Here is an 18,755-nt window from a genome sequence, read left to right as displayed (position 1 = left end):
GGTCCTGCATAGGCGCCGCCTTTTTGGTGAAACCGGGAATAAACCTTCGGTAGTAGCCTACCAACCCTAGGAACTGCCGCACTTCTTTTACGCTGGAAGGGCTTGGCCATCCTTTGATTGCGGTGATCTTATCGGGGTCGGGAGCCACACCGTCAGCGCTCACCACGTGTCCCAGGTATTGCACCTTTGGTTTCAGGAGGTGACACTTGGAGGGTTTCACCTTTAGGCCGTAACTCGCCAGAGCTTCGAACACCTCCGCCAGGTGTTTCAGGTGGTCCTCATACGTTTTGGAGTATACGATGACATCGTCCAGGTACAACAGGACCGTCTCGAAGTTTCTGTGGCCCAGACAGCACTCCATTAATCGTTGGAAGGTTCCTGGGGCGTTGCAGAGTCCGAACGGCATGCAGGTGAACTCGCTAAGTCCCATCGGGGTGGTGAATGCGGTCTTCTCCCGGTCCGCCTCTGCTACAGGAACCTGCCAGTACCCGCTAGTGAGATCCAAGGTAGAGAAGAAGTTAGCAGATCTTAAAGCAGCCAATGACTCCTCTATCCTTGGTAAGGGGTACGCATCCTTGTGTGTGATACGGTTGATTTTCCGGTAATCTACACACATCCTCATGGTGTTGTCTTTCTTTTTGACTAAAACTAGTGGGGCTGCCCAGGGGCTACAGCTATCCCGGATTACCCCAGCCTCCTTCATGTCTCTAAGCATCCCCTTGGCGTGTTGGTAATGTGCAGGGGGTACGGGTCGATACCTCTCTTTTATGGGAGGATGATCTCCCGTGGGGATGCGGTGTTCTACCCCCTTGACTCGCCCGAAGTCTAACGGGTGTTTACTAAACACTCTCTCATACTCTTGAACCACCCGATAGACTCCTTGTTTCTGGTGTGAGGGAGTGGAGTCAGTACCCAGATGTAGTTGCTGACACCAGTCCTCCATGTCTTTCTTAGAGCCGTTACCTTCCTCCGGGTGAGATGGAGGCAAGGGTTCCACAGATTGTATAGAATTTTGATTAGTGGTATATAATTTGGCTAGCGTGGCATACCGGGGCAGGTACACTTCCCTCTCCCCGATATTTATTATGCGAACGGGCACCCTCCCATGGCGTACATTGACCACCCCCCGTGCTGTCAAAATGGTGGGCCTACTGTCTGAGTAAACTGGTTCTACCATTGCCTGGTAATCTCTACCTCTCAGACCAATAGCTGCCCGGCACCAAATCATCATTTCACTTTTTGGGGGCATGGCAATAGGAAAAGGGTCACACATTCTTACGCTACCAATCTCACCGCCGGAGAGTTCCACTTGTTGCCGTTGCATCAGTGCCCGGATCTCTTTCTGGAGCACCCGCTGCTCGCCGGAGCTGGCATTCTTGGCAACCTGCTGTAAAAGGAAAATCACCTCTGCAAGACAATTTTCAATTACATTAGTTCCTAGAGTTATTTTTGGGTGACTCTCATGTTTGTCAATATCTACAATGATCAGTCCCTGTGCGGCCAGTTCGACTCTACCAATTTTGATGGTCACCTCTTTAAATCCGATCTGTGGCACGGGCTGACCATTGCTGGCGATGATACTCAAGTCGTCGTCAGGGTAGCGGGTAATATCCGAGTCATTCCAGTACTGCTTGAAGAGCACGTACGGGATGGTGGTGACCTGTGACCCGGTGTCCAGTAGGGGCACTCATGGGAATGCCATCCAGTACCACAGGCAAGACTGGACGTCCTCCCACATATCTGTCGCGCCAGTTCGATGGGCCTGGTGATCTTTTTCCTGGGGGTTGGCCCTCTACCCCAGGTTGTGCCCGTTTAAAGAACAGTACCTTTCCATATGTCCGGGTTGATTGCAGCGGCGGCAGATGGGTCGTCCGTCCTCGCTGTATCGGTCACTGGGTCTTCCTCTGGCCGGTGGGGTCCTCCTTGGTCGACGCCACGGGATGTCCTCCGGTCCGGATGCCAGCTGGATCTTCCCTGGAGTGGAAACCTGTAAAGACTGCACAGTTCGGGTTAGCGCAGCAACGCTTTTAGCTAGCTCTTGGACCTGATGGTGTAGGTCTGGAGCCGGGTCATTGTCCAAAGCCTGCGCATCAGCTCCCACAGGCCCTGCTGACAAGGGCGCCGCCTCCTGGTAGTAAGTGGTAGTGGGGCGTCTGTGGGTCACAACGCCACCTGGTGCCGGTTCTCGGAGCACCCGGATGGCTCTGTCCTTGAACTGTGCAAATTCTAGATGAGGGTCCTGTAAGGCCATTGCCCGCAACTGGGTGCGGTGGGCATTGCAATATAAACCCTCTATAAATTGTTCGGTCAACAGCCTGTCCTCGTTTCCCACTCCATTAGGGTCGGTCTGCTTAATGGCCCTCAGGGCCTCTTGTAGGTTGAGTGCATAGTCCCTTATACTCTCATGCGCTCGCTGCTTGCACCCGTAGAATCTAAGTTTAATCTCGGCTGAGGTGCGGGTATCAAAGGTGTCCTTCAGCCGGGTTAGTATCCCTGCGACAGTCTTCCTCCCAGGTGGCCAGGATTTTACTTCCCTTTTGGCTGCCCCAGTTAGTTGGGCCACCAGGATGCTCACTTTTTGCTCTTCTGTGAGGGGGTACACCTGGAAGAGGCTATCCAGCTTTTCTCTAAAGTCATGCAGGGTATGTGACTCCCCTGAGTACTGGGGTAGCCAAGCTGCTCCCGGGATATAGGGCATGGTGAAAGGCATAACTGCAACAGCGGTAGCGCTGGCGGGGGTTGAGGCAGTGGAGCTCTCCTCCGTATCCGACATCTTCCTCCCCCCTAGTGGACCGTGGCCTACCTTGCGATGATCCTGTTCCGTAGGCCGCGGCTCCGCAGTGGATCGTCAGGGTTGAGGACCTTCCGTCGCGCTCCTGTGACGTCGGCGTCTGCTGGGCTCCTTCCAGGACCTTACGCAACGTCCGGACGTGAGGCGGGGCTTCAGTTCTCGCGCGCTTTCGGAGTCCACGCCCCTCTTCTTCCCGCGCGGCGTCCTCAAGATGGCGTCCAATGGCGGGAAAACTCCACGGATGGCGGGAAGAAGGCTGAAGATGGCGCCGGATGGCGGGAAACTTCACCGATGGCGGGAAGAAGGCTGAAGATGGCGCCGGATGGCGGGAATCTTCACCGATGGCGGGAATCTTCACCACTGGTAAGTTTGAACAGTCTTTGCTTTTCAGGCACGCAGTACCCGGTGGTTGCGGGCACGTGATCCTGCCGACTACGCCAAAGTTGACGCGCCCCTGGGCCTGTGTCGCGCTGCGTTGCGCACGCGGGAGCTTACCCGGAGCCGGATCTGTTTAGGGTTGTAGTCTCGTGGCGGTGACCCGGTCCGTGCCCAGGGAGTCAAACTGGACGGCAGTCTGTTAGCGGTAGAAAATGGTTGATGACTACGCCACCCGTTGAATGCAGCCAGGGGGCTGCTGCTGCAGGGCAGACCGCTGAGGCCGGTGGAAGGATGGTGCAGCGTGATAGTATAACCCCCAACGGGAGGGGTATGGCCTCAGGGCAGCCGACGTGGATGATGGGGGTAGCAGGAACCACTCAGAGACGGTATGGTAGCGTTCAGGGTCTTTACTGGTAACAACGATAGACCCTCCCGGAGTACTTGCTAGCGAACGGGGCCTGGTCAGTCCTTGAGCAGATGGGATCTCCCCTGGCCAGGCGTAGTTGTAGGCCTCCCAAGCTGACTGTACTCTTCTGGCTACCTTGCTAGAAGCTGATGTAAGTAGCCCACGTCCCTGAGTGTACCGTGTGGTGCTCACCCGTATGGCCGGTGACTCGGGGCCTTCTAATGGCTTCCGCTCCACGATGGCGGTGCTGGTCCCACGCGTGCGACCGGGCCTTCGGGCTTCTGGGCCAGGGGACCTGAAATCCCCTGCCTGACGGATTCTGCTGCTGGGTAGAAGTTAGTCCCCACAGCCTCGGACTCCGGGTCCGGTAAAGAATCTTCTTAGTCAGGGCGAGCTCTTTAGCTGCCAGCCCCCGACTCCTTGTGACTCTGCTGCTTCCTATGCTGCTCTTGTCTCTACTCTTCCTGGACTCACTAACCCTGCCTCAGCCCCGGGTTTATACAGGGGAAGTTCTTCCCCTCCCAAGGCTGGGCAGGAGGTGTGGCATGCACAGGATCCCTGACCAAAGGACCTCCCACCTGCTCTCAGACGTAATATCTCTATCACTGTGACAACCAGACCCCTGGGGTGTCACAAGAGTCTCTAAAGAGTGAGCTCCCTCTAGTGGTGACTACAGTAACAGAAAAAAAATTGTATAGAAGCAGGAGAAAGCCCCATGTTATTTGAATGTTTTTTCTCTGTGGAAAGTCCTCCAGTAATGTTATCTCTGTCTATGTTTTCTGAAGTTAAATGCCATCTATTGTTCTATATAAGGAATACATTTAGGCTGGAAATAGATTTCTCTTCAATGGCATTACTGACAGAATCCCCCAAAAATGTATTTCTAAAGATCAGTACTTCCTTCCTCACCAGTGAAATCAATAACTTCTTATCACAAATATGACCATTGCCTACCTGTAGAGGGCGCTTCAGTGGGTTTGCTGTTCCCCTTTTTACATATATAGCCCAGTTTTTTCTCGCACTCCTTGTTTTCCCACTTTGTGTATTCTCCAGGATTTAGTGCTGCACAATTTGTGTCAGGTTCTTCTGATGGATTTCCTAACATAGAAGACAAATTTGAGTAGATTGTCTAACCTTTGTTGTAAGTCTTGATTTCCATTGTAGATACAATTCTAGTAGATAGGAGGGATTCATATGAAAAATATATATTATGTAGCAAAGCCAGGTAGGACCGGGTTAAGTCCTAGTTCAGCAGGATTTGATTAGATACATCTATCTAGCTTTTTACTAGAACAAGGGCCTGTGTTCACTAGGTAGGTCAATTTGCTGGATGAAGCAGAGTCGAGTGTGCTGGAGCTGGTGAGTGACCAGCCAAGATGTGAGCTATAGCTGAGAGAGAGACGTGCTGGGATCTCTCTCTGGATAGAGACTGCATGGGTAAGTTAGGAAAACTGAGGAGTCTGTGTGTTGGGGCTGCAGAATAATGCGTGGAAGCCTGTTCAGTGTGAACTGTGCCGTGAGTTGAGCCCGTCTGTTTGGCGCTGGAAGTGGTTGGAGCTCGGGCTGCAGGGGATACCAAGACTGGTGGGATTGCTCCAGGAGAAAGGACATATGCTTGTATGTGCCTGATGAATGAACTGTTTATGTGCTGTGATACAGTTGTACCCACAAGAGGCTGTTTTTGGTTTTGAATTCCTTGGAGTTTTATGAAAGCAATAAAACTGCACCTGGCTGGACCAAGCCACATTTTCTGTGTGAACGCTGCCTAATGCTTACATGAGAATGTGAATCGCTACTATGTATATGTATACATTATATATTACATTATCTGTCATATTTTGATAATCTTTTTAAAGTATTTGTCATATACTCATTATTTCTATTTTCATAATTGAAATTTGCATACACTATTTTTATGTGTTACGTGAAAAAACTTTAATAAAGACGTTGCCCGCTACTGGACAACCCCTAATTAATGGGCCCAGGGAGGTAACAAAAATAAAAAAAAATTGATGCTCACGTCCCAGACTGACACCGCTCCCTTATAGTTAGTGGCTGATTGGCTGCAGCACTCGTTTGATGCCCCTGCAGGATCTTAATCCTAGCAAACTGGCAGGGGACACAGCACTGGCTATGGAGGTGCAGTGCCAATCTGGGACGCATCAATTTTTTTATATTTCTCACCCCATCCATCACACTTCCTAGGCTCGTTAACAAGGGGTTATCCCCTTTAGTTCAAACTTTGTAATTTCCCTGCCGATGAAATCACCGCCCCTGAGTTCAGTAATGTCCAGCTCTCTGTAGAGGGCAGATATAGCATATGAGCAATAGAACTCCGCAGGAAAAGGGGGCAAGTGAAACCTACTGTAAAACAAAATAACAGTGCAACCTACTGTCTAATAGACCATATAAATGGGCTATGCTCCTTTCTATCAATGTCTTCCAATTATTCGGAAGCTGGAACATCAGTGAGCAATTTTTCTGAAGAGCCTTAAATGAGGTAGCCCTGACCAGCACCTCTCTATAATCAGATTTGCACCTGGAAAACAAGGAGTCTTTAGGCTATGTGCACATGGCATCTTTAAGGCATCGGCACACCCGAGTTTACCCAGGCAAAGCCACTTCTGTAAGACGCTGGCGGTCGTTTTCCTGTGGCCTCTTTCACACGTCAGTGTCTCCGGTACGTGTGGTCACAATTTTCAGACGTACAAGAGACGCTTACACACGTAGACCCATTCAAATGAATGGGACTGTGCACATGTAAGTGTGTTTCCACAGACTATGGGGTTAGTAATGGGGCTTCTTATAGACGCCCCTCCATTACTAACCCCTGGGCTTAATGTCAGCTAACAATGCAAGACTCACCTGAACCCCGACCCTATTACCCCACGTGCCTCAGCACCAGGGCTAGTGGAAAGAGCGAGGCTAAAAACCAGATTTGGCGGATCTTATGAAAGCGCCATTTCTGGAGCAGCTGAGGGCTGATGTTGTTAGCCTGGTAGAGGGGCCAATATCCCCGGGCCCCTTCTCAGGCTATTAATATCAGCCCACAGCTGTCTGTTTAGCCTTTGTTGGTTAAACTAACCAGTAAAGGCTAAGCAAACAGCTGTGAGATGTTATTAATAGCATGGGAACTTTGGGGGATATTGTCCCTTTTTTCAGATTAGTAACATCAGCCCCCATCTGTGGGCTTTCCCTTTGAAAATTACGCGGGAGCCCAAGCCATTTTTTAAAAATTATTTATTGTACACAGCGGGTGTTGAATCATCATTGTTGACTGGTCGCACTGATCTCAGGGATCTCAACACCCGGCGCCTGGGATCAGCGCAAAGTGTACTGCTTTTCCCAGGCCGCGGTATGTGTCACACAGATGTCACACGTATTTACACACGGACACGGATAGCTCCAGTACTGATTTTTCCAGTACCGGAAATGTATCAAAAAGAGCCCTGAAGCAGCTTTGCCAGTAAACTTGCCATCGTTCTTGTGTTTTTAACTCTATACTTTCAAATATAGAGAGCAGGTAGTTTTTTTAGTGGAAGCCCCCGAGAAATGAATATGTCACTTCTTTTAACAGCTTCAGGATTTCCAAACCAAAGTGATATAAGACGGAACGTGCACAATGTTGTTTTTACATTGCTATGCATTACGTTCATTTCATGGGACACTTTTGTGGCATTTTTTTCAGGCGGATTCCTGGAGTGGATTCCGGCTGAAAAGGACGTTGTGTGCACATAGGCATATACTGTTTTTTTTTTCGATCTTTGTCACTGCCTCTTTAAGTGCAGGCAATAAATACTAGGTCCAGCAATTATTCATCCAGTCTTCATATGCTTCTCTCAACAATTTTTTTTCTCTCCTCCAAGAGTAAATGCACACAACGCCTGTTAGACGTCGACGTATCCACATCATTTTTTTTGAAGACACTTAAGGAAAATGCTGGCAGTATTTTTCCTGAAGTGTCTTCTTCGACTTTTTTGGGGATTCGTTTTTGCAGGGGCTTTTCTTTTTTCAATTTTGAATATAAGATAGTGCCACCTGAAGAATGGGCCGGTCACTTCTTCTATCGACTTTAGCGTTCAAAGCCTGAAGTGGTTAAAGGAAGTTGAAAAAAATAAGTGATTTCAACATTATTGTGCATTATGTTCATTCTTTTTGGTGTTTATTTTTGGCACTTTTTCAGGCAGGTTCCAGGCAGAATCCATTTGAAAAAGATGTGAGCACATATCCTAAAACCATTTTTGTGTAAATTTCCACCAAATCAACCTCAGTAATCACCTGGAAGCCAATTGAGATATCTAAATGGATGTCCACCATCCCATCTCCAGCCAGCGTTAACATCCAGACTATTGAGCCCAATCCATAAGACTGTGGTCAGACTATTTGTTGATCCTGCAAGATATAGACAAATAATAAAATGGATTACATACGGTTTGCTCCAGAAAAAACTACCACAAGTAAAATATCTTATCCAAAGCAAAATTTGATCCCTTAAGGATCAACGTATTTTGCACCTTTTCAATATTTCATCATCAAATTCCAAGAGCTGTAACATTTTTATTTCAGTTAGTATGGCCAAATGTGGGCTTGTTTTCGTGGCACAAATTGTATTTTTAATGGTGCTGTTTTGGAGAGCAATATAATTTATTGATTAGATTTTATAAACCTGTTTTTTTCTGAAAGATGAAAAAAATAACAGCAATTTTGACATTTTGGGTTGAATATTTAAATTTCGGCATCGTGTTATGAAAGACATTAATATTATTCTGCTGGTTAGCACAATTAAGGAAATACCAAAATGATACATTTCTTTTTAGATTTTATTACTTTTGCACAATAAAAAATGCAGGTAATTATGGAATTACAGCTTTATCTGCAGGTAAATAGTGTTTCTGGACAGGACAAGTTCTCTGTAAGCATTCTAAGATAGCACAATCTATATTTTTAGTAAGATAAAGTCTTTGATCCCCTAATAACCCATGACTTAATTGTACATCATGGTTGGGTTCCAGCTCCCTCACGTGTATTTTTCTCCGACTACAGGTAGAATAAAACTTAATTTTCACCCTCCAGTAAACTTTCACACAGGATTTAAACACTATTTACCTTAAGACTACTCCCTTATCTTCGGGTAAATGACTTTTCTAAATAAAACAGGATCCATTTAATTGACTCCAAATCCCCCTGCAAATGTGAAATGTCATATACACAAGATTGCTCCCTCTAGTGGCAGCTCTCAGTGCCTGGATTTTGTATATTTAATTTAATTTAAAGCAAAGATGGCTTCGGTCCCTAATACAATGTATAAAGAAGATTACAAAATTCCTCTGTACTATGCTTTAAAAATTGATTTGTACAGATCTCTCATACACTCATTCCGATTCTTCTCTATGATTCCTACCTGAGATGAATGACTGCTCGTGCAGCTCGGTTATACTCAGCAGTTCTGCATCTTGTTGCTGGCAGCTTTTCCTGGCTTGGTACCAAGTGAGGGATGAATCGGAGTTAATCTGATACTTGGAGCCAGTAATGGAATCTGTCGTCCACCAGCCGTCAGACAACGCTGAGAAAAAAAAAATGTTATATATCAAGAACTTGTGTACTTTCAACCTATATACAGTATATCACTGCACAGTTTGTCTGGTCCATGTGAATCACTAGGGGCTTGTAATAGGTCTGGAAAAAAAGAGTCACCACTTTCCTGCACAAAAAGACCTTAAGTAGAGAGGAGTGAACCCGAATTTAACAGTTCAGTGTTCGTACCGGACAGTAAGTGTCCAGTGCTAAACGCCGAACACCAACTTCTCCCGGGAGTCCTTTGTAAAGTTCGGAATTCCTGGGTGAGAGGAAAGAGAGGAGAGAGTGAGAATTTTCCAGCTCAAAAGTCTGGTCCCGGGTCCTCTTTGGAATAAAGTTTGGGTCATGCACCAGAACCCGAGCTTCCACGGGTCTGCTTATCGGGTTGTCCAGTCAAAAGTGATAAGTCTGACTTATGAATCCCCCCGGGATTTGCTGGTATGAGACATGGGACCGAAGGCTATGTATATGTTATATATACCCCCAGCCATTCAGCACCACCTCTCTCCATTCACTTGTATGGCGCGAGGCAACGCCCCGTCTAGTGACATGTCCAGTGGGCACGTTCGACTAGAAGGCGCGGCCTCGCTCAATACAAGTGTATGGAGAGCGAGGCCACGCCCACTGGCCGGGGTATGTATAACACATACTTACCCTCCGTTACCGGGTTTCATACCGGTGACTTCCCGCAGCACACTGTGCGTACGCTGGGGGGATTCACAAGTCTGCAGTCACACTGAGTGATTGCAGACTTATCACTTTTGACCAAACAACCCCTTTAAACACTAAATGAATCCCCTTGTTGTGTTCAGGACTACTATATACACTGCTCAAAAAAATAAAGGGCGCACTCAAATAACACATCCAAGATCTGAATGAATGAAATATTCTCATTGAATACTTTGTTCTGTACAAAGTTGAATGTGCTGACAACAAAATCACACAAAAATCATCAATGGAAATCAAATTTATTAACCAATGGAGGCCTGGATTTGGAGTCACTCCCAAAATTAAAGTGGAAAAACACACTACAGGCTGATCCAACTTTGATGTAATGTCCTTAAAACAAGTCAAAATGAGGCTCAGTATTGTGTGTGGCCTCCACGTGTCTGTATGACCTCCCTACAACGCCTGGGCATGCTCCTGATGAGGTTGCGGATGGTCTCCTGTGGGATCTCCTCCCAGACCTGGACTAAAGCATCCGCCAACTCCTGGACAGTCTGTGGTGCAACGTGACGTTGGTGGATGGAGCGAGACATGATGTCCCAGATGTGCTCAATCGGATTCAGGTCTGGGGAACGGGCGGGTCAGTCCATAGCTTCAATGCCTTCATCTTGCAGGAACTGCTGACACACTCCAGCCACATGAGGTCTGGCATTGTCCTGCATTAGGAGGAACCCAGGGTCAACCGCACCAGCATATGGTCTCACAAGGGGTCTGAGGATCTCATCTCGGTACCTAATGGCAGTCAGGCTACCTCTGGCGAGCACATGGAGGGCTGTGCGGCCCTCCAAAGAAATGCCACCCCACATCATTACTGACCCACTGCCAAACAGGTCGTGCTGAAGGATGTTGCAGGCAGCAGATCGCTCTCCACGGCGTCTCCAGACTCTGTCACGTCTGTCACATGTGCTCAATGTGAACCTGCTTTCATCTGTGAAGAGCACAGGGCGCCAGTGGCGACTTTGTCAATCCTGGTGTTCTGTGGCAAATGTTAAGCGACCTGCTAGCTGCTATCTGGTGGAAATGAACCAAAAGTCAAGGCTCATCACGAAATTAAAGGAGTTTTCTGGTTTTGGGAAACCCCTGTCACCTGTCTGCAGTTTGTTGTAAAAAAAAAACTACATTTTACTCACTCTTGCCATGTCTAGTGCTAAGTCTCCACCATTGATCCTGATTTCTGTTATTGTCTGCAGTGCTGATGTAGCATCGACCACGCTGCAGCCAATTAATCAACTCTTCGGCTCCAAGCGGTTTGTACTGTCAATGTGGGCAGAGCTGTTGAGTTCAGTGAGTGGTTGCAGCGGTGTCAATGTGACCTCAGTACTGCAGACATCGAAGAGCAGCAGCAAAGACTCAGTCCTGGATCCAGGGTGAGTGAGTAAAGCATAGTTTGTTTTCTTAAAAATAATTTCAGTCAAGGAAAATAAATTTTCAAAAGCCATAAAACCTCTTTAAGGTGAATTAATACAATGTCAATATTAACAAGATTTTCGCTCATTTAGTGGCCTGTTAGAATCATAGAATCATAGAATGGTAGAGTTGGAAGGGACCTCCTGGGTCATCTGGTCCAACCCCCTGCTCAAAGCAGGATTCACTAGATCATCTCAGACAGATGTCTGTCCAGCCTCTGTTTGAAGACGTCCATTGAAGGGGAACTCACCACCTCTCGTGGCAGCCTGTTCCACTCATTAATCACCCTAACTGTCAAAAAGTTTTTTCTAATATCTAATCTGTGTCTCCTCCCATTTAGTTTCATCCCATTGCTTCTAGTCTTTCCTTGTGCAAAGGAGAATAAAGATGATCCTTCTACAATGTGACAGCCCTTGACATATTTGTAGACAGCTATTAAGTCTCCTCTCAGTCTTCTTTTTTGCAAGCTAAACATTCCCAAATCCTGCAACCGTTCCTCATAGGACATGGTTTGCAGACCAGTCACCATTCTGGTCGCTCTTCTCTGAACTTGCTCCAGTTTGTCTATGTCTTTTTTAAAATGTGGTGCCCAAAACTGTACACAGTATTCCAGATGAGGTCTGACCAAAGAGGAGTAAAGACCGATAATGACTTCACGTGATCTAGACTGTATGCTTCTGTTAATACATCCCAGAATTGTATTTGCCTTTTTTGCTGCTGCATCACACTGTTGACTCATGTTCAGTCTATGATCTATTAGTATACCTAAGTCTTTTTCACATGTACTGTTGCTTAGTTCACACAGTCCAACAAATACTGCTGGGAACAGAATGTTCAGTAATACCATATTTCTGTCCCCACACCGCATCATGTCATCGGATAAAAGACTGACGAACAATCGGCTGGCATGCTTATATGGGCTTACAGTTGGGAATGACCTCCTCACCATCGCCTGCCTGCCTGCACCTTAATGTGAACCTGTCATCAGGATTGGGCTAAGTAAACTACAGGCAGTGTCAAGTTGGCACCGTTACACTGATTAAAATGATACCTGGGATGATGAAATCCATCCTGTGGTTCTTGTTTAATCTTTATTTGCAGTTTGGAGATAATGAGATTCTCGTGCTTCGGGGCGGGTGTGTGGGCTGGTCTTTTCTTGGTGCTCTGGCATTATCGTCATCATTGTGGCTTAAATGACAGGTGTAAGACGGCGGTGTTCACACCGTGCAGTAACTGAGGCAGTGACCCAAGCAACTCCAACATAAACAGCATTATTCAGCAACTCAGGGGTAAACAGAAAAATCCTCCAGTTCGCAGCCGGGTTAACACGAGTCCTTAAACAACAGTTGCAGAGTGCAGAGCCTTCCCAGGCGTGGGTTCAGCCACCCTCAATCCTGCTGAGCTTTCCTGCTATGCTCCTAGCAGGTTCCAATACTGAACAACACTAATCCTTAGTGCAGGGTTTTTAAAGGACCTGTGGCAAGAGCCACTGGAAAACCCGGGTTGGAGGGAGGAGGCCTCCCCACTGCCTTCCTGTAGCCTCCTCCAAGAAATGAAGGCCCTGACGGTTTTTATTTAATCTGACTTAGCCAGGTAGTCTGACCAGGTCAACGCTCACCTTCATTACTGCATTGCAGCCGCAGCTGTGTCTGTGACTGCAATGCACTCCAATGGATTTAATAGGTCTCTGTACACATTCTGGGGGATATCTAACGTCCCTCGTATACGATCCCGGTCACTACCACACACAGGTCACTGATCTTTCAGTGACCTGCTTCCTAGTTTAAATACTTGCGTAATTCATATTGTGGTCTTTTAAAAAAAAAATAACTCTAGAAAAATGGAGCCTGTGCATACGCAGTAGCAGCTATCACTTGCCGATAAATGCTACTGCGCACATGCTGCAGCCATTTTGCTGGAGCTCAAAAATTTTTTTGCTCCAACAAAATGTCCACGGTGAGTGTGCAGTAGCTTCTATCGGCAAGCAAAAGGTGCTACTGCACAGGCGCCGGCGCTATTTTGCAGTAGTTAAAACAATTTTTTACAAGACAACAATATGAACTACACAAGTGCAGTATTTAAAACAGGAAGAAGGTCACTGAAGGATCAGTGACCTGTCATTAAAGTCACAATGATAAATATGAGAACAGAGCACCAAGAAAAGACCCGCCCACAGGCCGCCCTGAAGCACGAGAATCTCATTATCTCCAAACTGCAAATAAAGATTAAACAAGAATCACAGGACGTATTTCATCAACCCAAGTATCATTTTAATCAGTGTAACGGCACCAACCTGACACTGCCTGTGGTTTACTTAGCACAATCCTGCTGACAGGTTCCGTTTAAACCACATTTCAATGCAAATTGTGACTGTTAAAAATTTGGATTAGAATTCAATTCCTCATTTTATTCACACTTCTCTGAAGTACTGCTACAATCCAAAAGGTTAAATTCTGGGGAAGATTTTATTTTTTGCACTTGAAATGCAACATAGTAAACCTATTACGCACTGTCAGCATTAATCAGAAGTAGCTACACAACCAGGTTAAAACATCAGAAACACTTACATTTAGATGGACAAAATCCAAAAAGTTCATCCGTGTCATAATTTGGAGTAGTCGCGCACCAGAGTTTTCCTTCACTTTTTCCATCCGTTGTACAATCTACGTAAACTTTGTTTTTGTACTTGAAGGGGAACTTGCAGGGTTGACCATTACTATTTCCTTTTAAAGTGTATTTTTCTGTGGAGAAGCAAAATGCATCATCAGTCTCATGTCAGAATCAGTATGGAATGTGTTAGGCTACATTCACATTCTGCATCCGAGCCTTCATCACCGATTGTGCAAAATTTCAATGGAAAAATAGGGCGGAATTCAGTTAAAGCAAAGGACACCTTTATAGAACCCAGTCGCTATTTTAAGATCTGTGTTTCTCGATGGGGTTCATGACTTTAGAGGTTTCCTACACCGTCTTCCTGCTGTGCTTTTATTGTCTGATGCAGTGTTTGATTCTGACAGTACCTACAAGATCAGCAGTTTTTGGGTACTTTGTTGTAATTTATTTAAAAGGATTGTCCACTACTAGGACAACCCCTTCTTGATCAAAATGTTTGGCCCCCATAAAATAATAAAACCTATACTCACCTCCCATGCGCGTCACTGTCCCCGCCTTCGGACAAATCGAACATGAAGAGAAAGTCCGGGCTGCAACTGATCTCAGACTTCCTCTTCATGCTCAATTCGACAGGAGGCTGGAACAATAACACCAGCACTGATTGGGCATGGGTGTCATGTGTCACAGCAACAGAATGGGAACCCCAAGATAGCGAGTACCTACACCGGTGGAACAGTGCTGGCACGGAAGGTGAGTATAGGCATTATTATTTTATCAGGGACAAGTGAGAGTTATGACAAGAAGTTGTCCAAGTAGTGGACAAATTATTTAAGTAGGGGGTAAAATGAAAAACCTTCCTTAAGTGCAAACATTTTAAGGACTCACAAACTAATTCTAAAATGTCTTAAACAATTTTCACATACAATAGTCAATGCCATACTAAGTTATAACATTTGGTAATGCTATGCTGCAAGCATTAAGGGGTGCCCTGAGATGGATGCTGATGAAGGTAGTTTCGCAGGGAACATGACTGAGAGATCAAAGGAGCAGCAGAAGATGTGACAACATTTTTTATTTTATTACACCCCCCATGGGCTAAAAGAGGGTTAGCTAAAATGTAGTGGCAAAAACACTTTAACGGGAATCTGTCAGCAGGTTTTTGCTATTTAAAGGGAATCTGTCACCCCCTGGGAGATATCAGACCTCTACTATGGGCATACAGGTTATAGAAAAGTAAATCTATACATACCTGTATGGTCTATAGTAGAGGTTTGATTGCAGAGAAATGCGTTTTTATCAACTCGGTTTTGGACAGGCTTGGCGTCACCTGGACGCCAAGAAACCCCTGCCTATCTTCTTAGTAGTCCCCGAAATCCCCGCCTATGTGTTTATTTACCATATTCCCCCCCTCCCCTGCACGTCATAGGACCCTGTGATGTGCACTGGTCTCCCTCACTTCCCCAGCATGTGCAAAGCGCCGCTCACATAGAGTGTGCTTTGTTTCTCCCCGTACCCGTCTGTCTGTGCACTGCGCCACAGGGTTCTATAGAATATTCCTCTTCTACAGACTGGTCGCCTCTCCCGGTTCTGGTCCTTCTCACATGACTTGGATCTCCCAAGTCAGATCTCTTGTTTCCTGGTGTTGGTCTCACGGGTCTTCACTCAGGTCTGGTCTTTCAGATCTTCACTTAGGTCTGGTCTTATGGGTCTTCACACGGGTCTAGTCTCTCAGGCCTTCACTTGGGTCTGGTCACTCTGGTCTTCACTCAGATCTGGTATCTCGGCTCTTTACTTGGGGATGGTCTCCTATAATGGCGACTATATGCCAACTCCGCTGCTCACACGTCCATCCTGCTACAGGTCCAGGCGCCAACTTCTCCCCTTCCCTGCCTTGTTTTTTATAATTATTAAACTGTGCCAACGACCTACTAACCATCAAATCCAAGCGGCACTACTCTGTTCTCCTCCCCTGGACCTGTCATCTGCCTTCGATACAGTGGACCATTCCCTTTTACTACAGGCTCTCTCATCTCTTGGCATCACAGACTTGGCCTCACCTTGGATCTCCTCATACCTAACAGAGAGGACATTCAGTGTCTGCCACTCACACACCACATCTTCATCTTGCCCCATCTGTCGGTGTCCCCCAAGGTTCAGTCCTAGGGCCTCTACTCGTCTCTATTTACACCTTTGGCCTGGTACAGCTCATAAAGTCTCATGGCTTTCAGTTTCACCGCTATGCTGACGACACACAGATCTACCTCTCTGGACCTGATATCACCTCCTTAATAACCAGAATCCCACAATGTCTGTCCACTATTTCATCCATCTTTTCTACTAGATAAAACCGAATTAATCATCTTTCCATCAGCTCACTCAACCCCCCATCTGACCTTTCTGTCATGGTCAATGGCTGTCCTCTCTCCCCAGTCCCATAAGCTCGCTGCCTCGGAGTAACCCTAGACTCTAATCTGTCCTTCAAACCACATATCCAAGCCCTTTCCACAACCTGCCGACTCCAACTCAAAAATATCTCCTTGATCCTCACTTTCCTCAGGCGGTACTGGATGCGCTCAGAAAGGCAGGGTTTACCATAAACCCAAAGAAGTGTGAAATGGGGAAAGAAGAGGCAAAATACTTGGGTACATCATCGGCAGGGGTGAAATAAAGCCGCAAGTAAATAAGATGGAGGCAATTTAAAATTGGCCACAACCGGTCTCCAAGAAACAAGTTCAGGCATTTTTGGGAATTGTGGAATACGAACGGCGATTTATCCTGAATTTCGCATTGATAGCCGCCCCCCTGACTGATCTTCTTAAGGGCACAAAGACACAAAGACATCAATGGCCAAGTGGTCCTCTGAAGCGGAGATGGCGTTCCAGGAGTTGAAGCTTTGTAAACAGCCGGTCTTGGTCACACCTGACTTCACTAAGGAGTTTGTGGTTCAGACAGGTGCGTCCGGGGTCGGTTTTAGCGCTGTGTTGTCCCAGGAAATAGATGGGGACGAACATACAGTCCTATTCCTGAATAGGAAACTTTCCTCTTGTGAAAAGGACTATGCCATCGTAGAGAAAGAGTGCTTGGCCATCAAATGGGTGATTGACATGCTGAGGTTCTACCTGTTGGGCCAGAAGTTCAGGTTAGTGTCAGATCATGCGCTCTGTAGATGGATGAGGGAAAGGAAGGGGAAGAATTCCCTGGTGAATAGGTGGTTTTTAGTCCTACAGTACTTTAGTTTTCATGTGGAACACAGGCCAGGGAAGCTACATGGTAATGCAGATGCCCTGTCCAGACTTCCCTGTTTAGCGATGCCAAAGGTGCCAAACCCCCCGGCTTTGGGCAGAGGAGGGGGATATGTGACAAAGTCACTGGCAAAGTGCTGGAGAGGAGATATGTTTTACTGAGGCTATTAGCTTCAGTGATTTGAAACCCAGAAGTTTCTCTCCAGCACACTAAGTGGTGCAAGGGGTTAAACAGCCATTTTAAAAGGGCTGGGTTTTTGTGAACAACCATAGAATGTGTGGGAGGTCGTTCATCATATCTCCACCCAAGGGTGTGGTCTGGGGTTTAAATAGACTGCCTGCTGAGGCATTCAGTGTTCAGCAAGTCTGGAGAGGCTAGCTCCAGTCAGGAGATGTTTTGTTTGAGCTAAATCTGAACAGTGTGCTTGCTGAACCCTGAGCGAGTGGATCCCTGTGTTAGGAGGGCGGTTGCAGACAACTTTATTATAATGGAACGCAACCGACCCCGGGGTCCGCGATGCAGCCTGGAGGACTTCTGCCGAACACTTTCCGGGTGGAAAGTAAAGTAACCAACTTAAATGATAGACCCTTCCGTGTTACTGCACACAGGAACGGGTCTAATGGTTTGCTCTATCTCCGTTAGCAGCACGAGAGATAGGCGGAGAAAAACTATCTGTAGTCCTGTTAACTACACAGGGACTACACTGGCGGCGCTAGGATGCGTGTGTGACTACGCCGACGGGTACACGTGCCTCCAGCCGGCCTGCTACCGGACTGCAGAGTATTACTCCACGTGTCTGACAGACGATAGCCGTGAACAGGACGTCTGCAGGCTGCTCGGGGTGTTAGGCGACCCCTTTGGCTGAGCCAGACTGCTAGACGAAGCTACCTGCCTCTATGGAGCTAACCTACCTCTATGGAGCTAACCTGCTTGGCGGAAACTACACGTGGAACAGAGTCGTCCACACATCAGCATCAATGCTCAATGATCAGAGCGCGCCGCCATGTTTGAAAGCGGGCCTTTTAAAGACTAAGCCCTGCCCACCGACGCGCCATTGGTGATGCTACCCGTGGACCAATCAGGCGGTGCCAGGTCACCATGTCAGGTGGGTGCCAAACCACCAATCACGATCCGCCAGGTCACGAGCATGCTCAGTGCGGCAAATCCTGGACTTAGACTCCAAATGCCCAGTCTCCCTCTGCAACCTATGCTTAACATTGCTAGGCACAAATACCCAGGAGACAATCTGCACATCTTGTGGACTAGCTAGGCGTTGGGGCTGACGACAATGCTGAGCAGCATCAGCCCCAGCTGGACCAAAACGGGAGACCACAGAAGATTCTGGACCCATATCGAATCCAGCACCAGACTGAAGCCTAACACCCTGCTACCAAAAGAACTGTGCTAGGTATTACCACTTAGTTTTGTTCGTTTTCCTGTTTTTGCCCAAAGGGCCATGTTTATTTTTGCTTCACCACGGTTTATGCCGCCTGTCTAATAAACCTGGGAATAATTTAAATAGACAGTTTTCCCTTGTCTACCTCTGTGAACAGCTGAGTGAGCTGATATACCACAATATATAGACACAATCATGGCCGAAAGTGTTGGCACCCT

General features: G+C 47.0%; 1 protein-coding gene across 1 annotated transcript in view; it reads right to left on the bottom strand.

Annotated features, from left to right (window-relative positions):
• LOC141264614 (macrophage mannose receptor 1-like) overlaps positions 1-18,755 on the bottom strand; it is a 203,872-nt gene that overhangs the window by 172,484 nt on the left and 12,633 nt on the right. The window contains exons 3-6 of the mRNA XM_073676893.1: positions 13,853-14,026; positions 8,977-9,138; positions 7,854-7,967; positions 4,530-4,673 (exon numbers count right to left, since the gene is read on the bottom strand). Coding sequence (XP_073532994.1) covers positions 4,530-4,673; positions 7,854-7,967; positions 8,977-9,138; positions 13,853-14,026 — 594 coding nt within the window. The remainder of the gene's footprint in view (positions 1-4,529; positions 4,674-7,853; positions 7,968-8,976; positions 9,139-13,852; positions 14,027-18,755) is intronic.

This window comes from Phyllobates terribilis, unplaced genomic scaffold, assembly GCF_046119375.1.
Source record: "Phyllobates terribilis strain yellow unplaced genomic scaffold, ASM4611937v1 Scaffold_4__5_contigs__length_816908805, whole genome shotgun sequence".
NCBI classification, from domain to species: domain Eukaryota; kingdom Metazoa; phylum Chordata; class Amphibia; order Anura; family Dendrobatidae; genus Phyllobates; species Phyllobates terribilis.
Note: the sequence above shows the minus strand (reverse complement) of the source record. Positions and strands in the feature narration are given on the sequence as shown.